This window comes from Lithobates pipiens, unplaced genomic scaffold (assembly GCF_037356315.1).
Source record: "Lithobates pipiens isolate NorthernLeopardFrog02 unplaced genomic scaffold, aLitPip1_a1.2 Scaffold_18, whole genome shotgun sequence".
Classification (NCBI taxonomy): Eukaryota; Metazoa; Chordata; class Amphibia; order Anura; family Ranidae; genus Lithobates; species Lithobates pipiens.
This window is the reverse complement of record NW_027507758.1, coordinates 599286426-599302506: the sequence shown is the minus strand read 5'-3', so window position 1 is coordinate 599302506 and position 16081 is coordinate 599286426. Positions and strand designations below refer to the sequence as shown.

At 44.4% G+C, this 16081-nt stretch overlaps 1 protein-coding gene across 4 annotated transcripts in view; it reads left to right on the top strand.

Moving 5' to 3' along the window:
- The window catches only part of PTK2B (protein tyrosine kinase 2 beta), a 236739-nt gene that overhangs the window by 164200 nt on the left and 56458 nt on the right, over positions 1-16081 (top strand). For all 4 annotated transcript variants that reach the window (XM_077489230.1, XM_077489227.1, XM_077489229.1 and 1 more), the window contains 7 exons: positions 1331-1471; positions 3042-3116; positions 4720-4821; positions 5293-5407; positions 9226-9265; positions 9933-9982; positions 10094-10144. In XM_077489230.1, coding sequence (XP_077345356.1) covers positions 1331-1471; positions 3042-3116; positions 4720-4821; positions 5293-5407; positions 9226-9265; positions 9933-9982; positions 10094-10144 — 574 coding nt within the window. The remainder of the gene's footprint in view (positions 1-1330; positions 1472-3041; positions 3117-4719; positions 4822-5292; positions 5408-9225; positions 9266-9932; positions 9983-10093; positions 10145-16081) is intronic.

The window sequence follows — 16081 nt, the reverse complement described above, 5'->3', positions numbered from 1 at the left end:
TGTGTCAGACCACTGAATAGCCAAACCGCTGTGCTCTATGTGAATGCAGTGGTCCGGATCTCCAGTGTGCTGCCTGCACAGGGCACCTTGTTACTTTTTTGCCAGTCTCCCTGCAATTGGGTCAATTAGACCCGGGGTCTCCAAGCTTTCTAAACAAAGGGCCAGTTTCCCGCTGTTGAGACTTGTGGGTGTCCAGGCTATGGCTATCGGGAATTTAAAATGTCCTGGCATTGAGTAAACAATGTGCTATCTTTGCTGTCAACTGGAAGGACTAGTGCCCCATTGTTGGTGTCAGTGGAAGGAATACTGCTCCATCATTGGTGTCAGTGGGAGGAATAGTTTCCCATCGTTGATGTCAATTGAAGGAATTCTGCCCCATTGTTGGTGTTAGTAGAAGGAACTGTGCCCTTTTGTTGGCGTCAGTGGAAGGAACTGTGCCCTTTCATTGGTGTCAATGGGAGGAATAGTGGCCCATTACTGGTATCAATGGAGGAAATTCCACCCAATCATTGGTGTCAATGGAGGAATTGTGCCCTATCATTGCTGTCATTGGGAGGAATTGTGCCCTTTCATTGCTTTCAGTGGGAGGAATTGTGCCCTATCATTGCTGTCATTGGGAGGAATTGTGCCCTTTCATTGCTTTCAGTGGGAGGAATTGTGCCCTATCATTGCTGTCATTGGGAGGAATTGTGCCCTTTCATTGCTTTCAGTGGGAGGAATTGTGCCCTATCATTGCTGTCATTGGGAGGGATTGTGCCCTTTCATTGCTTTCAGTGGGAGGAATAGTGCCCCATTGTTGGTGTCAGTGATGGGAATGATGTCCCATTGTTGGTGTCAGTGTATAGAATTGTGCCCCAAAGGCCAGATAAAGGCAGGCAAAGGGCCATAGTTTGGAGACCACTGAATTAGACCAATATAAGAAAATAGTTTAGTTGGGCTACAGGTAAATGTTAAAAAATACACAAATTCAGTTATTTAATAAAAATATAATAAAAATCCACCTAGTAAAAATATCTAAATCTGACTTGGTATCAGCCCCTTGTTCCCCCACCCTTCCTCCATACAGCAGCACTGGGAGAGAGAGAGGTAGGACTGGAGATGTCCTGCATGAACATGAACTGACAGCAACACACAGACAGGAAGGGGAGCAGAGAGGTGACCTCATCAGTCTGTCACTTCTCCTTCACTCGTCAGTCACAGGCTGCGGCTGGAGTGGTGACCTAGCTTTGTTGAGTAACAGCCACAGAGAAAAGTTTTTGTTACGACAGGTTTACTTTAACTGTGTAAATTTAGGACGATCATAAGGCCTGTGTCTCTGTTTTGTGAACAGCCCAAGCAGTTCCGTAAGATGATCCAGCAGACGTTCCAGCAGTATGGCTCTCTGAGAGAGGAGGAGTGCATCATGAGGTTCCTGGGCACGCTTTCCAGCTTCACCTCCATCGACCAAGAGACCTATCGCTGCGAGTTGGCGGTGAGTTCCTTCATGACGCAACCAGACAGTGCACTCATAAGAGAACCAGGTTAGGAGAAAAATATGGAGGCACCTTATGAAAAAGATAGCTGATAGCTCCTTGGCTGTCATACTAACTCTCTGACTCTCCGAATTTTCTGAATCTCTGTTCCAACGCAAGTTCTGACTCCAGGTGATGCACATTTTCTGGATCAGTATCTTGGAAAGCATTGAAAACAGAAGACCAGTGTAGTGCAGGCCATCAGGCTCTGCTAATCTCCTCTGGGTTCTCTTCCTATTTGGGTGTCCAAGCAGCCAGGCACACAACAACTCGGATAGTCTCACAACTCAATGACCAGGCAAGGGATGTACTTTTATGCTTTAATGCTTGTTGAACTTGGTTGGAGTGCAGGGTAGGCTTTGGGATTTTTCCGAATTTAGTGCACAAAGAAACCAGAGGAAATTTGTTGCCTTGTCTACACTCTTCAGGATGATTCCCCTCTTGGCAAAAAATGGGGGGGGCAGCCACCCTGGGACTCCAAGCGAAGGAAAGGTCTCAACCCAACAGCCCTGGAGTAGATATCAAAAGCAGCAATCTCTAGGATCCTATATTCAGGACTATACTCACAATGTCCCAGTGTAGTTAGATGCCTCCATCCAATATTGACCAGACACTTCTCCTGTAAGTCATCAGGTCAGATCCTCAGTGAACCCCCTTGATTTGTCTCCAACTGCTTCCAGTAAATAGGCCCTCCCAGCTCTCACTGAGCTAGGACCTCGATTAACTCCTGCCGACTTCGACTTCACTGCCCAGAAGGGCAGCAGCACTTCAGGCTGGGATCTTCTCCTCCTGGACAAGAACCTGGCTGCTCCAGGCCTCAAGCTATTTATGCACCCCTCAGCCACCTACTGGGCATTCTCCCTCAGGAATTGGCTTAGACCACCTAAATATTCAGGCAAAGCGTCTGCCTCTTCTAATCCACTACATTCTAGAATCCACTAGAAAGCAGGGAGAAGTAGTTGAGCCTTAAGCCAGTGAGACCTAGAACAGCAAATAATAATTAACACACCGCTTTAATGTTTACAGAAGAGCCAGAGAACTCGATTTACCTAAGCCGCTCTAGCAACTTATTCTAGGAGGGTGCTGCACCAATATAATAGCAGTGTAGTTTATTAAGTATTTCTTGATGAATGTGGAGGAGGTGCTCCTCTGCATTTTCTGGCCAATGATTACTAATACTGGAGACGGTCTTGGCTACAGTAAGGCGTCTATTTATAAAACATTTGTTGGACGATTGTCACAAGAATTTGTCCAGGTTGCATGAATTGTTTCCTTTTTGTTATCAGCTCCATCTATTGGCTAAAATGTGGTAAATTTTACTGAAATTCCTCAATCAGCTAGATGGAGCTGGCCATTGTTTGATAAATAGGACCCTTAATGTTAGTGTAGAAACGTTTCTTCTTCGGGATTCGAAATGTCCACCTTTAAATGATTTAATGGTTCTAAAGGAGATTTGATAATGTGCAAGTAAACCAATGAGAATCCCTTTAGCTAATGGAATATTAAGTATTTATTGTTTTCTTTCACCAGCAAGGGTGGAGCATTACCGTGGATCTGGTCATCGGCCCAAAGGGCATTCGACAGCTCACTACCAAGGACTCAAAGGTGACCCAAATTCTACCACTGTATGTATAATGGGCCATGGAAAGAATGTGGACCCTATGCATGAATTCAAAGAGGTTTACAGGTGCTTTATTATGGAAGGAGTAGAATCATCCAGCAATGCAGAGTATTCCAGGAGAGGAGAGTTATAGAAGAAGGAGTAGAGTCCTCCAGCAATGCGGCGTATTCCAGGAGAGGAGAGTTAGATAGAGAAAGGAGCAGAGTCCCCTAGCAGTGCAAAGTATTTCAGGAGAGGAGAGTTGAATAGAGGAAGGTGCAGAGTCCTCCAGCAGAGCGGAGTATTTCAGGAGAGGAGAGTAAAGCCCCATACACATGATCAGAAATTCTGCCAGCAAAAGTCAGATGAGAGAGGAGAGTTATAGAAGAAGGACTAGAGTCCTCCAGCAGTGCAGAGTATACCAAGAGATAAGAGTTAGATAAAGAAAGGTGCAGAGTCCTCCAGCAGAGCAGAGTATTTTAGGAGAGGAGAGTTATAGAAGAAGGAGTAGACTCCTCCAGTAGTGCAGAGTATTCCAGGAGAGTAGAGGTAGAGAAAGGAGCCAAGTCCTCCAGTAGTGCAGAGTATTCCAGGAGAGGAGAGTTAGATAGAGAAGGAAGAAGAGTCCTCCAGTAGTGCAGAGTATTCCAGGAGAGGAGAGGTAGAGAAAGGAGCCGAGTCCTCCAGTAGTGCAGAGTATTCCAGGAGAGGAGAGTTAGCTAGCGAAAGAAGAAGAGTCCTCCAGTAGTGCAGAGTATTTCAGGAAAGGAGTGTTAGATAGAGGAAGGAGCAGAGTCCTCCAGCAGTGCAGAGTATTTAAGGAAAGGACTGTTGGATAGAGGAGGGAGCAGAGTCCTCCAGCAGCGCAGAGTATTCCAGGAGAGGAGAGTTATATAGAGGAAGGAGCAGAGTCCTCCAGCAGCGCAGAGTATGCCAGGAGAGTTGAGTTAGATAAAGAAAGGTGCAGAGTCCTCCAGCAGAGCAGAGTATTTTAGGAGAGGAGATTTATAAAAGGAGTAGAGTCCTCCAGTAGTGCAGAGTATTCCAGGAGAGGAGAGTTAGATAAAGGAGCAGAGACCTCCAGCAGTGCAGAGTATTTCAGGAAAGGAGTGTTAGATAGAGGAAGGAGCAGAGTCCTCCAGCAGTGCAGAGTATTTCAGGAAAGGAGTGTTAGATAGAGGAAGGAGCAGAGTCCTCCAGCAGTGCAGAGTATTTCAGGAAAGGAGTGTTGGATAGCGGAAGGAGCAGAGTCCTCCAGCAGTGCAGAGTATTTCAGGAAAGGAGTGTTAGATAGAGGAAGGAGCAGAGTCCTCCAGCAGTGCAGAGTATTTCAGGAAAGGAGTGTTGGATAGCGGAAGGAGCAGAGTCCTCCAGCAGTGCAGAGTATTTCAGGAAAGGAGTGTTGGATAGAGGAAGGAGCAGAGTCCTCCAGCAGCGCAGAGTATTTAAGGAAAGGAGTGTTAGATAGAGGAAGGAGCAGAGTCCTCCAGCAGCGCAGAGTATTTCAGGAGAGGAGAGTTTATACCTGTGGAGACACATTTGGTACTCAGAATATCGATTTTATAATCCATATCACAATCAGTGACAGAGATCTCTTTGCCTCCATAGCCCACGTTCCTGGCAGAGTTCAAGCAGATCAAATCTATCAAGCTTTCCCAGCAGGACGATAATCGGGCACTGCTACTGCTGGGGATCTCAGGGTCCCCCCAGGTAAGCTTTTTTGCAGTTAAAGTCCCTACATATATTTCACATCATCACAATACCTTCTAGCTGCTAGAAAGCAAGCGATTGGCTAAGCATGTAACATGCACACCCCATGCCAACCATGAGCAGCCAGAGCAGGAGGGCTGGGATTTGGCACTTCACCCATTCAGTGGCATGTTTTATAGTTGATTTTCTTAGAAAGCAGCCACAGCCTGAGTAGATACATAGAAGAACTTTGTGTGGAAGCAGCAGCCTCTCTGCGGAGGTCCAACACACCCCTTACTGAGTAAGAGCTTTTCCAATCAGTAAAGGTCACATTTCCTGCTGAGGGGGTGTATTGGGCCTCTTCAGAGGGACCGCTGCTTTCACACAAAGAGCAAGGGTCTTGTATGTTTTAGGTTATCACTTTATCTGTAGATGTGAACTGACATTGCATAAAACTAACACAAATCCTACACTGTTGTGTTTGTGGAGCAGCTAAACATCAAAACCCCTTCATTAGCCGTGGCTGAAAACATGGCCGACCTCATAGATGGATACTGCCGGCTCCAGAACGGGTCTACAGGGTCGCTTATTGTCTATCCTGGAAAAGGTGAGAACACCTATGAAATATAGTCCCCAGTCTCCAACCTCTCCTATGAAGTGTCCCCAATCTCCAGTCTCTCATATGGCATGTCCCTAGTCTCCAACCTCTCCTATGATGTGTCCCTAGTCTCCGACCTCCCCTATGACATGTCAGCAGTCACCAACCTCCCCTATGACATTATGTCCCCAGTCTCCAACCTATCCTATGACATTATGTCCCCAGTCTCCAACCTATCCTATGACATTATGTCCCCAGTCTCCAACCTCTCCTATGACATTATGTCCCCAGTCTCCAACCTATCCTATGACATTATGTCCCCAGTCTCCAACCTCCCCTATGACATTATGTCCCCAGTCTCCAACCTATCCTATGACATTATGTCCCCAGTCTCCAACCTATCCTATGACATTATGTCCCCAGTCTCCAACCTCTCCTATGACGTGTCTCCAATCTACAGTCTCTCATGTGGCATGTCCCTAGTCTCCAACCTCTCCTATGGCATGTCCCTAGTCTCCAACCTCTCCTATGGCATGTCCCTAGTCTCTAACCTCACCTATGACAGGTCCCTAGTCTCCAACCTCTCCTATGGCATGTCCCTAGTCTCCAACCTCACCTATGACAGGTCCCTAGTCTCCAACCTCTCCTATGGCATGTCCCTAGTCTCCAACCTTCCCTATGACCTGTCCCCAGCCACAACCTCTCCTATGGCATGTCCCTAGCCTCCAACCTTCCCTATTACCTGTCCCCAGCCACCAACCTCTCCTATGACATATCCCCAGTCTCCAACCTCTCCTGTGACATATCCCCAGTCTCTTACCTTTCCTATGACATATCACAGTCTCCAGCCTTTCCTATGGCATATCCCCAGTCTCCAACCTTTCCTATAACATATCCCTAGTCTCCGACCTCCTCTATGACACGTCCCCAGTCTCCAACCTCTGCTATGACATAATGTCCCCAGTCTCCAACCTCCCCTATGACATTATGTCCCCAGTCTCCAACCTCCCCTATGACATTATGTTCCCAATCTCCAACCTCCCCTATGACATTATGTTCCCAATCTCCAACCTCCCCTATGACATTATGTCCCCAATCTCCAACCTCCCCTATGACATTATGTCCCTGGTCTCCAACCTCTCATATGACATGTCCCCAGTTTCCAACCTCCCCTATGACATTATGTTCCCAGTCTCCAACCTCCCCTATGACATTATGTTCCCAATCTCCAACCTCTACTATGACATTATGTCCCCAGTCTCCAACCTCTACTATGACATTATGTCCCTGGTCTCCAACCTCTCCTATGACATGTCCCTGGTCTCCAACCTCTCCTATGACATGTCCCCAGTTTCCAACCTCCGCTATGACATTATGTTCCCAGTCTCCAACCTCCCTATGACATTATGTCCCCAGTCTCCAACCTCTACTATGACATTATGTCCCTGGTCTCCAACCTCTCCTATGACATGTCCCTGGTCTCCAACCTCTCCTATGACATGTCCCCAGTTTCCAACCTCCGCTATGACATTATATCCCCAGTCTCCAACCCCTCCTTTGACATGTCCCCGGTCTCCAACCTCTCCTATGTCACGTCCCCAGTTTCCAACCTCTGCTATGACATTATGTCCCCAGTCTCCAACCTCCCCTATGACATTATGTCCCCAGTCTCCCACCATCACTGTAGAAAGCAGATAGACATTTCCTGTTGCATGTCTGCAGTCTCTGACAGCTCTCTGTAGCATTACATTTGCTGAATTTTATGTGTGGCCCTTTGATGATGTCAGAGGCCACACCTGGGCCCCCTCTATATTAAGAGTTGACCACCATTGCTCTAGTGAAAGATCATATACAGTGCCTTGAAAAAGTATTCATACCCCTTGCAATTTTCCACATTTTGTCATGTTACACCCAAAAACATAAAAAAAAATTATTGGGAAAAGTTTTTCCACATTTCTTACAAATACAGTAAATATGTGAAAAGTGTGGCGTGCATTTGTATTCAGCCCCATTGATTCTGATACCCCTAACTAAAATCTAGTGGAACCAATTGCCTCCAAAAGTCACCTAATTAGTAAATAGAGTCCATCTGTGTGTAATTTAATCTCGGTATAAATACAGCTGTTCTTTGAAGCCCTCAAAGCTTTTTTTAGAGAACCTTAGTGAACAAACAGCATCATGAAGGCCAAGGAACACACCAGACAAGTCAGGGATAAAGTTGTGGAAAAGTTTCAAGCAGGGTTAGGTTATAAAAAAAATATCACAAGCTTTGAACATCTCATGGAGCTCTGTTCAATCCATCACCCGAAAATGGAAAGAGTATGGCACAACTGCAAACCTACCAAGACATGGCCGCCCACCTAAACTGACAGGCCGGGCAAGAAGAGCATTCATCAGTGAAGCAGCCAAGAGGTTCATGGTAACTCTGGAGGAGCTGCAGAGATCCACAACTCAGGTGGGAGAATCTGTCCACAGGACAACCATTAGTCGTGCACTCCACAAATCTGACCTTTATGGAAGAGTGGCAAGAAGAAAGACATTGTAGAAAGAAAGTCATAAGAAGTCCCGTTTGCAATTTGCGAGAAGCCATGTGGGGGACACAGCAAACTGGTCAGATAAGACCAAAATGGAACTTTCTGGCCTAAAAGCAAAACTCTATGAGTGCTTTCACACTGGGGTGTTGGGGGTGTCGTCGGTAAAGCAGCGCTATTTTTACCGTCATTTTAGCGGCGCTATTCGGTTGCTAGCGGGGCACTTTTAACCCCTGCTAGCTGTCGAAAAAAGAGTTAAAAGCGACACAGCAGCAGCGCTTTGCCGGCAGTTTGGCGGCACTGCCCTTTGATTTCAATGGGCAGGGGCGCTTTAGAAGCGTTTTTTTTTTACCGTCCTGCCAGCGCACAACTCCATTGTGAAAGTACTCAGGCTTTTACACTGGAGTGACAGGAGAAGCTAATTTCTTCAGCAGGGACAGGGAAACTGGTCAGAGTTGACGGGAAGATAGATGGAGCCAAATACAGGGCAATCTTAGAAGAAAACCTGTTAGAGTCTGCAAAAGACTTGAGACTGGAGCAGAGGTTCACCTTCCAGCAGGACAACGACCCTAAACATACAGCCAGAGCTACAATGGAATGGTTTAGATCAAAGCATATTCATGTGTTAGAATGGCCCAGTCAAAGTCCAGACCTAAATCCAAGTGAGAATCTGTGGCAAGACTTGAAAAATGCTGTTCACAGACGCTCTCCATCCAATCTGACAGAGCTTGAGCTATTCTGCAAAGAAGAATGGGCAAAAATTTCACTCTCTAGATGTGCAAGACTTGCAGCTGTAATTGCAGTGAAAGGTGGCTCTACAAAGTATTGACTCCAGGGGGGCTGAATACAAATATACCCCACACTTTTCACATATTTATTTGTTAAAAAAATTGGAAAACCATTTATCATTTTCCTTCCACTTCACAATTATGTGTCACTTTGTGTTGGTCTATCATATAAAATCCCAATAAAATACATTCACCTTTTTGGTTGTAACATGACAAAATGTGGAAAATTTCAAGGGGTATGAATACTTTTTCCAGGCACTGTAGACATGGAGCCCCTATGTGTACAGAACCAAAGAGGCCCCAGAACTGGACTGCAAATGATAGGCATGCTTAGGGCGGTATGCAGCAGCTCCAGCCATGCATTCATGTTTATAACAAAAACACCAGAACCAGTGAAAACTGTAGATACCATATAAGACCATATAAGGAGTTTTACCCAAATTCTAGAATATTCCCCTGGTCTTGCTTTGTGTTCTAATTCCCATATTGCTGTTTTTCCCCTTCACAGAGAATGAGAAGAGGATCAGCCTGCCAAGGATCCCCACTCAGTAAGAACAGCAATATGATCTACATTCCATGTGTGTCTTTTACTGTCATTTGAAGCTGAGCTCTGGGCGGATATAAATTATTGCATTATTGCAGCTCTGTAATCATTAATACTTCATGAAATATATCTTTTAAATACAAGTACCTGAATTTGACCCGATGTTAGCCTTTGCAGTCCTTGTACAGCTGGGCTCGGACTGGAAAAGGGAGAAGCAGCACCACAAGGAGCCAAAACCATATGATACTCTTGGTACTTGAACGTGTTGCTGCATAAATGTCCACTAGATGGCAGTGCAGCATATAGTCAAAATTCTATTTTTTTTTTAGGCAAAGTTTAGACATTTGGCAAGGTTGCCGTGCCTCTAAAAAGCGATCTGTGTTCAGACCGCTTTTCAGAGGCATTTAGCAGGCAGTGAGAGGCGATATTGTTGCCTGTTTTAACCCCATAAATGCCACACCACAACACAGCAACTGCGTGCATTACCTTGAATGGCTCTAGGTTGCTACTGGCAGGCAAATATGATGGGGAATCATTTTTGAAGCCTTTGTTTTTAAAACCCCACCCCCAAACCGTGAGTTGAAACAAGCCCTTAGTATTTTTTTCTTTATTGTGTAGTGACCATACATCATGTTCTCATGAATAATGCAGAACTCTACATTGCTGTACAGGGATGTCCCCGAGGAGAGGAGGTCACGGCTGGAGGAGGGGAGCAGTTTTGGTGAGTTGTCCTGTAGACAGGTTCTCTCTTGGCTTGTCCCACTGTCTCTGATAGGAAGACACATCCATCCTGTAAGAACGAAGGTGACAACTGTATTCAATCTTGTTTCAGAATCTGACATTTATGCGGAGATTCCAGAAGTGTCGGAGCAGAAGTCTGCCGGTACGTACAAGAAATCTCCACTAACTTCTGTAGACCAAAGCTGTAAGATGATCCATCCAAAAGTGTATGTGTGCTATAGAACAGCCAACCATCTCCTAGAAAAGATGGCGCTTAAAGTAGATCAGGAACTCAACGTGGATCTCAACAATCACTGCTCTCAGATGATGGTTTTGATGAAGTTTACTTTCCAAACGTTCCCATAGACACACTCCTAAACCTTGTGGACAGCCTTCCCAGAAGAGTTGAAGCTGTTATAGCTGCAAAGGGTGGGCCAACTCAATATTGAACCCTACGGACTAAGACTGGGATGCCATTAAAGTACATGTGCGTGTAAAGCCAGGTGCCCCAATACTTTTGGTTATATAGTGTATGCGTGCTATAGAACAGCCAACCATCTCCTAGAAAAGATGGCACTTGAAATTGTTCAGGAACTCAACAATCTCTGATCCCAAAGACGGTTTTGAAAGTTTCCTTTCCAAGCATTCCCATAGACACACTCCTAAACCTTGTGGACAGCCTTCTCAGAAGAGTTGAAGCTGTTATAGCTGCAAAGGGTGGGCCAACTCAATATTGAACCTTACGGACTAAGGCTGGGATGCCATTAAAGTTCATGTGTGTGTGTAAAGGCAGGTGTAACAATACTTTTGGTTATATAGTGTATGCGTGCTATAGAACAGCCAACCATCTCCTAGAAAAGATGGCACTTAAAGTAGATCAGGAACTCAACGTAGGTCTCAACCATCACTGCTCTCAGATGATGGTTTTGATGAAGTTTCCTTTCCAAACATTCCCATAGACACACTCCTAAACCTTGTGGACAGCCTTCCCAGAAGAGTTGAAGCTGTTATAGCTGCAAAGGGTGGGCCAACTTAATATTGATGTGTTGGTGTATCAAAGGGGTAGTAAACGGCGCACACCTGCTACTAATATGTGCAAAATGCCAATCAAGAAGAAATCCAGTAATAAAATACCGCAAAAACTAAATACGTGATGATCCGTGGATAAAAAATTATTTCATACCTAATACAATGTTATTAAAAAGTGCTAGATACAATACACTAGGTGTTATTTATGAACCCAAAAATTACAAAAACATAATGACACAAAGACCAAAAATATATATATAAATTCAAATGTCAAAATCGCATTCCTATGTTGTATGCGATTTGGAAATCGCTGAGTGGAGCTATATTGCACATGTATGTTAAAATCCAGCAGCAGAAAAATATAAGCAAAAAAATCTCATCAAATTGCAATCTTATACTCCGTGCGATTCTAAAATCGCTACGTGGAGGTATGACGTAAGTATATAATGCAAGTCCCACAGTAGGATGTTATAAGCGAAGAAAAAGTGAAAATCAGAAAAAACGGTAAAAATGTCTTTAAAAACGAAAGTGACAAAAGTGCTTCAGTGCTTCAAAATTTCCAGGATGATGACCGGTGCATTAATAGTAAAAATTCTCACTCACCAGCTCCCCATCCCCGTATGGGGTTAATGCGCCTCCACAGTGTGAGCCCCTGTGTCGCTGCTTTAAAGCTGATAATAAAGTGGGGCAGACATAGTGTAATCCAGTTTAAAATGTTTATTTAAATGTTTAAAATCGCTACTCACATATGTAAAATGGAAACCGGCATTACAATCATTCAAAACGATGCTGTGTGTTTGAATTCGCCGCCAATACCGCTGTGTACGAGTGGAAACACCTGAGGCCACGCCCTACGCGTAGAAACAAATTTATATATATAAATTCAAATGTCAATGCGATTTTGACATTTGAATTTATATATATATTTTTGGTCTTTGTGTCATTATGTTTTTGTAATTTTTGGGTTCATAAATAACACCTAGTGTATTGTATCTAGCACTTTTTAATAACATTGTATTAGGTATGAAATAATTTTTTATCCACGGATCATCACGTATTTAGTTTTTGCGGTATTTTATTACTGGATTTCTTCTTGATTGGCATTTTGCACATATTAGTAGCAGGTGCGTGCCGTTTACTACCCCTTTGATACACCAACACATCATTCACCTTTCGGGGTGATTTTAATAGGTAGTGGCAGCCCCTGTCTTCACCACTAGGGCACTTACTCACTTATTTATTTATTTCATTTTATTTTTTATTTTTTCATTTTATTTTTCACTTCTTAATCACTTTGAATACTTTTTCACTCCACCACATTTTATCATTTTAACAGATTTAGGGTCCATAGCGCACCTTTACACCTTTTTGACCTTTTCAACTTAATATTGAACCCTACGGACTAAGACTGGGACGCCATTAAAGTACATGTGCGTGTAAAGCCAGGTGCCCCAATACTTTTGGTTATATAGTGTATGCGCGCTATAGAACAGCCAACCATCTCCTAGAAAATAGGCACTTAAAGTAGATCAGGAACTCAACGTAGATCAGGAACTCAACAATCACTGCTCTCGGATGACGGTTTTGAAAGTTTCCTTTCCAAGCATTCCCATAGACACTCCTAAACCTTGTGGACAGCCTTCCCAGAAGAGCTGAAGCTGTTATAGCTGCAAAGGGTGGACCAACTCAATACTGAACCCTACGGACTAAGACTGGGATGCCATTAAAGTTCATGTGTGTGTAAAGGCAGGCGTAACAATACTTTTGGTTATATATTGTATGTATGCTATAGAACAGCCAACCATCTCCTAGAAAAGATGGCACTTAAAGTAGATCAGGAACTCAACGTAGATCAGGAACTCAACAATCTCTGCTCCCGGATGACGGTTTTGAAAGTTTCCTTTCCAAGCATTCCCATAGACACTCCTAAACCTTGTGGACAGCCTTCCCAGAAGAGTTGAAGCTGTTATAGCTGCAAAGGGTGGGCTAACGCAATATTGAACCCTACAAACTAAGACTAGGTTGCCATTAAAGTTCATGTGTGTGTAAAGGCAGGCGTAACAATACTTTTGGTTATATAGTGTATGCGTGCTATAGAACCTCCAACTATCTTCTAGAAAAGATGGCACTTAAAGTAGATCAGGACTTCTACAATCTCTGCTCCTGGTGACAGTTTAGAAAGTTTTTCCTTTCCAAACATTCCCATGGACACTCCTAAACCTTGTGGCCACCCTTCCCAGAAGAGTTGAAGCTGTTATAGCTGCAAAGGGTGGGCTAACGCAATATTGAACCCTACGGACTAAGGGTCCTTTCACACGGGGCGGATCAGTTCTGATCCGCCCCGTGGATATCCGTTTGCTCAGCGGGGATCACTCCGTCGATCCCCGCTGAGCAGGGAGATGACAGGTCAGTCTCTGCACACTGCGCAGGGACGGACCTGTCACAGCGCCGCTCTCCCCTATGGGAGATCGGATGACGACGGACCGCAGTGCCCGTCGTAACCCGATCCGATCCGCAGACGGATGGAAAAATAGCTTTTTCCTCCGTTACACTTTTTCGGATCGGAGCGGGTCGGATGTCAGCGGACTTGTCACCGCTGACATCCGACGCTCCATAGAGCTCTATGGAGCACCCGTTCAGGTCCGCCTGAAAAACTGACAGGCGGGCCTGAACGGGACGTCAGTGTGAAAGGGGCCTAAGACTAGGTTGCCATTAAAGTTCATGTGCGTGTAAAGGCAGGTGTCCCAATACTTTTGGTTATATAGTGTATGTGTGCTAAAGGAACAGTCAACCACCTTCTAGAAAAGATGGCACTTAAAGTTGATCAGGAACTCAACAATCTCTGCTCCCGGATGACGGTTTTGAAAGTTTGCTTAGAAGAGTTACAAAGTAAAGATTGAAAAGCAGAGAGAATAATGCTCATGGAGGTTCTGAGCATAGCGGGTGTACTAGGGGAACCTAGTGTCAAAAGTGGGGGCTTTTAAGATCCAGTCCTCAAACAGTTGCCATGTTGGACCTCCAAAAATACAAACATTTTACATATCAGCACATTCTCTTAGGAATTTATAAACAAAACACTTAAATACAAGAGACATTCAATTCTGTTATTTTGGAACACCTTATCAGCTTGACCACAACCCAGACTCTTGCTGCAGAGCATAAAGACTAACTATCTTTACTAATTACAGTATATCAAGACATTGCATGAAGAGAACAGCAACTTGTTCTAAAAAACATACACTATATTGTCAAAAGTATTGGGACACATGCCTTTACACACACATGAACTTTAGTGCCACCTCATCCTTAATCTGTAGGGTTCAGTATTGAGTTGGCCCGCACTTTGCAGCTATAACAGCTTCAATTCTGGCCTGGCTCACAGTCTCCACTCCTTTTCATCCCAAAGGTTTTCTATTGGGTTGAGGTCAGGACTCTGTGCAGGCCAGTCAAGTTCCTGCACTCCAAACTCGCTCATCCATGTCTTTATGGACCTTGCTTTGTGCAGTGGTGCTCAGTCTTGTTGAAACAGGAAGGAGCCATCCCCAAACTGTTCCCACAAAGTTGGGAACATAAAACTGTCCAAAATGTCTTGGTATGCTGACGCCTTAAGAGTTCCCTTCGCTGGAACTAAGGGGCCAAGCCCAACTCCTGAAAACCCCCCACACCATAATCCCCCCTCCACCAAATGATTTGGACCAGTGCACAAAGCAAGGTCCATAAAGACATGGATGAGTCAGTTTGGGGTGGAAGAACTTGACTTGCCTGACCACAACCCGATAGAACACCTTTGGGATGAATTAGAGCAGAGACTGCAAGCCAGGCATTCTCATCCAACATCAGTGCCTGACCTCACAAATGCGCTTCTGGAACCGTGTCCTGTAGTCTGATGAGACCAAGATAATAAGGAGCGAGGTTGGGACTTTGTATGAAGCATGCAGTTAGGAAGCAAAAATACACTATATTTCTTTAGTAATGTTATATTTATTTTAATATTGCACATGTATACACATAAAAGGCACAGATATACATCAAAGGCACAGTGTTTCTTAATTCACCTTGATATATTACACGTTCATCCAAGTATACTGAAATTAGACACGTTGCATAAAGTAAATAAATCTATGTTGTAAACACATGATTGCAGCATTTGGATCTCGGCGCGTTTCGTGGCTATGCATAATAGATGTCTACAAGAGATATAGTAAAACAAACAATAAATCTGACTTACATAAGAAGAGGGGGAGGGAAGGGAAAAACCATCCACCCATACTAACAGGCCGATTATGGGTGAAATGTGTGGTAGCGAGCACTTGGGTTATTGAGGGCATCGTCTAGCATGGGAGCTGAGGCGGCACAACATATGGCACAGCAGCAGGAAGACATGAGAGAGGGAGTGTGACTGAGAGGATGGTCCTCACCAAACAATGGTGATATAACTCAGTGAAGCATGGTGGTGGGAGTACCATGGCCTGGAACTTGACTAGCCTGGACAGAGTCCTGACCTCAACCCAATAAAACACCTTTGGGATGAATTAGAGAGGGGACTGTGAGCCAGACCTTCTTGTCCAACATCAGTGCCTGACCTCACAAATGCGCTGGAAGAATGGTCAAACATTCCCATAGATACACTCCTAAACCTTGTGGACAGCTTCCCTAGAAGAGTTGAAGCTGTTATACAGTATCTCACAAAAGTGAGTACACCCCTCACATTTTTGTAAATATTTTAGTCTATCTTTTCATGTGACAACACTGAAGAAATGACGCTTTGCTACAATGTAAAGTAGTGAGTGTACAGCTTGTATAACAGTGTAAATGTGCTGTCCCCTCAAAGTAACTGATTAATGTCTAAACCGCTGGCAACAAAAGTGAAAATGTCCAAATTGGGCCCAATTAGCCATTTTCCCTCCCCGGTGTCATGTGACTTGTTACTGTTACAAGGTCTCAGGTGTGAATGGGGAGCAGGTGTGTTAAATTTGGTGTTATCACTCTCACTCTCTCATACTGGTCACTGGAAGTTCAACATGGCACCTCATGGCAAAGAACTCTCTGAGGATCTGAAAAAAGGAATTGA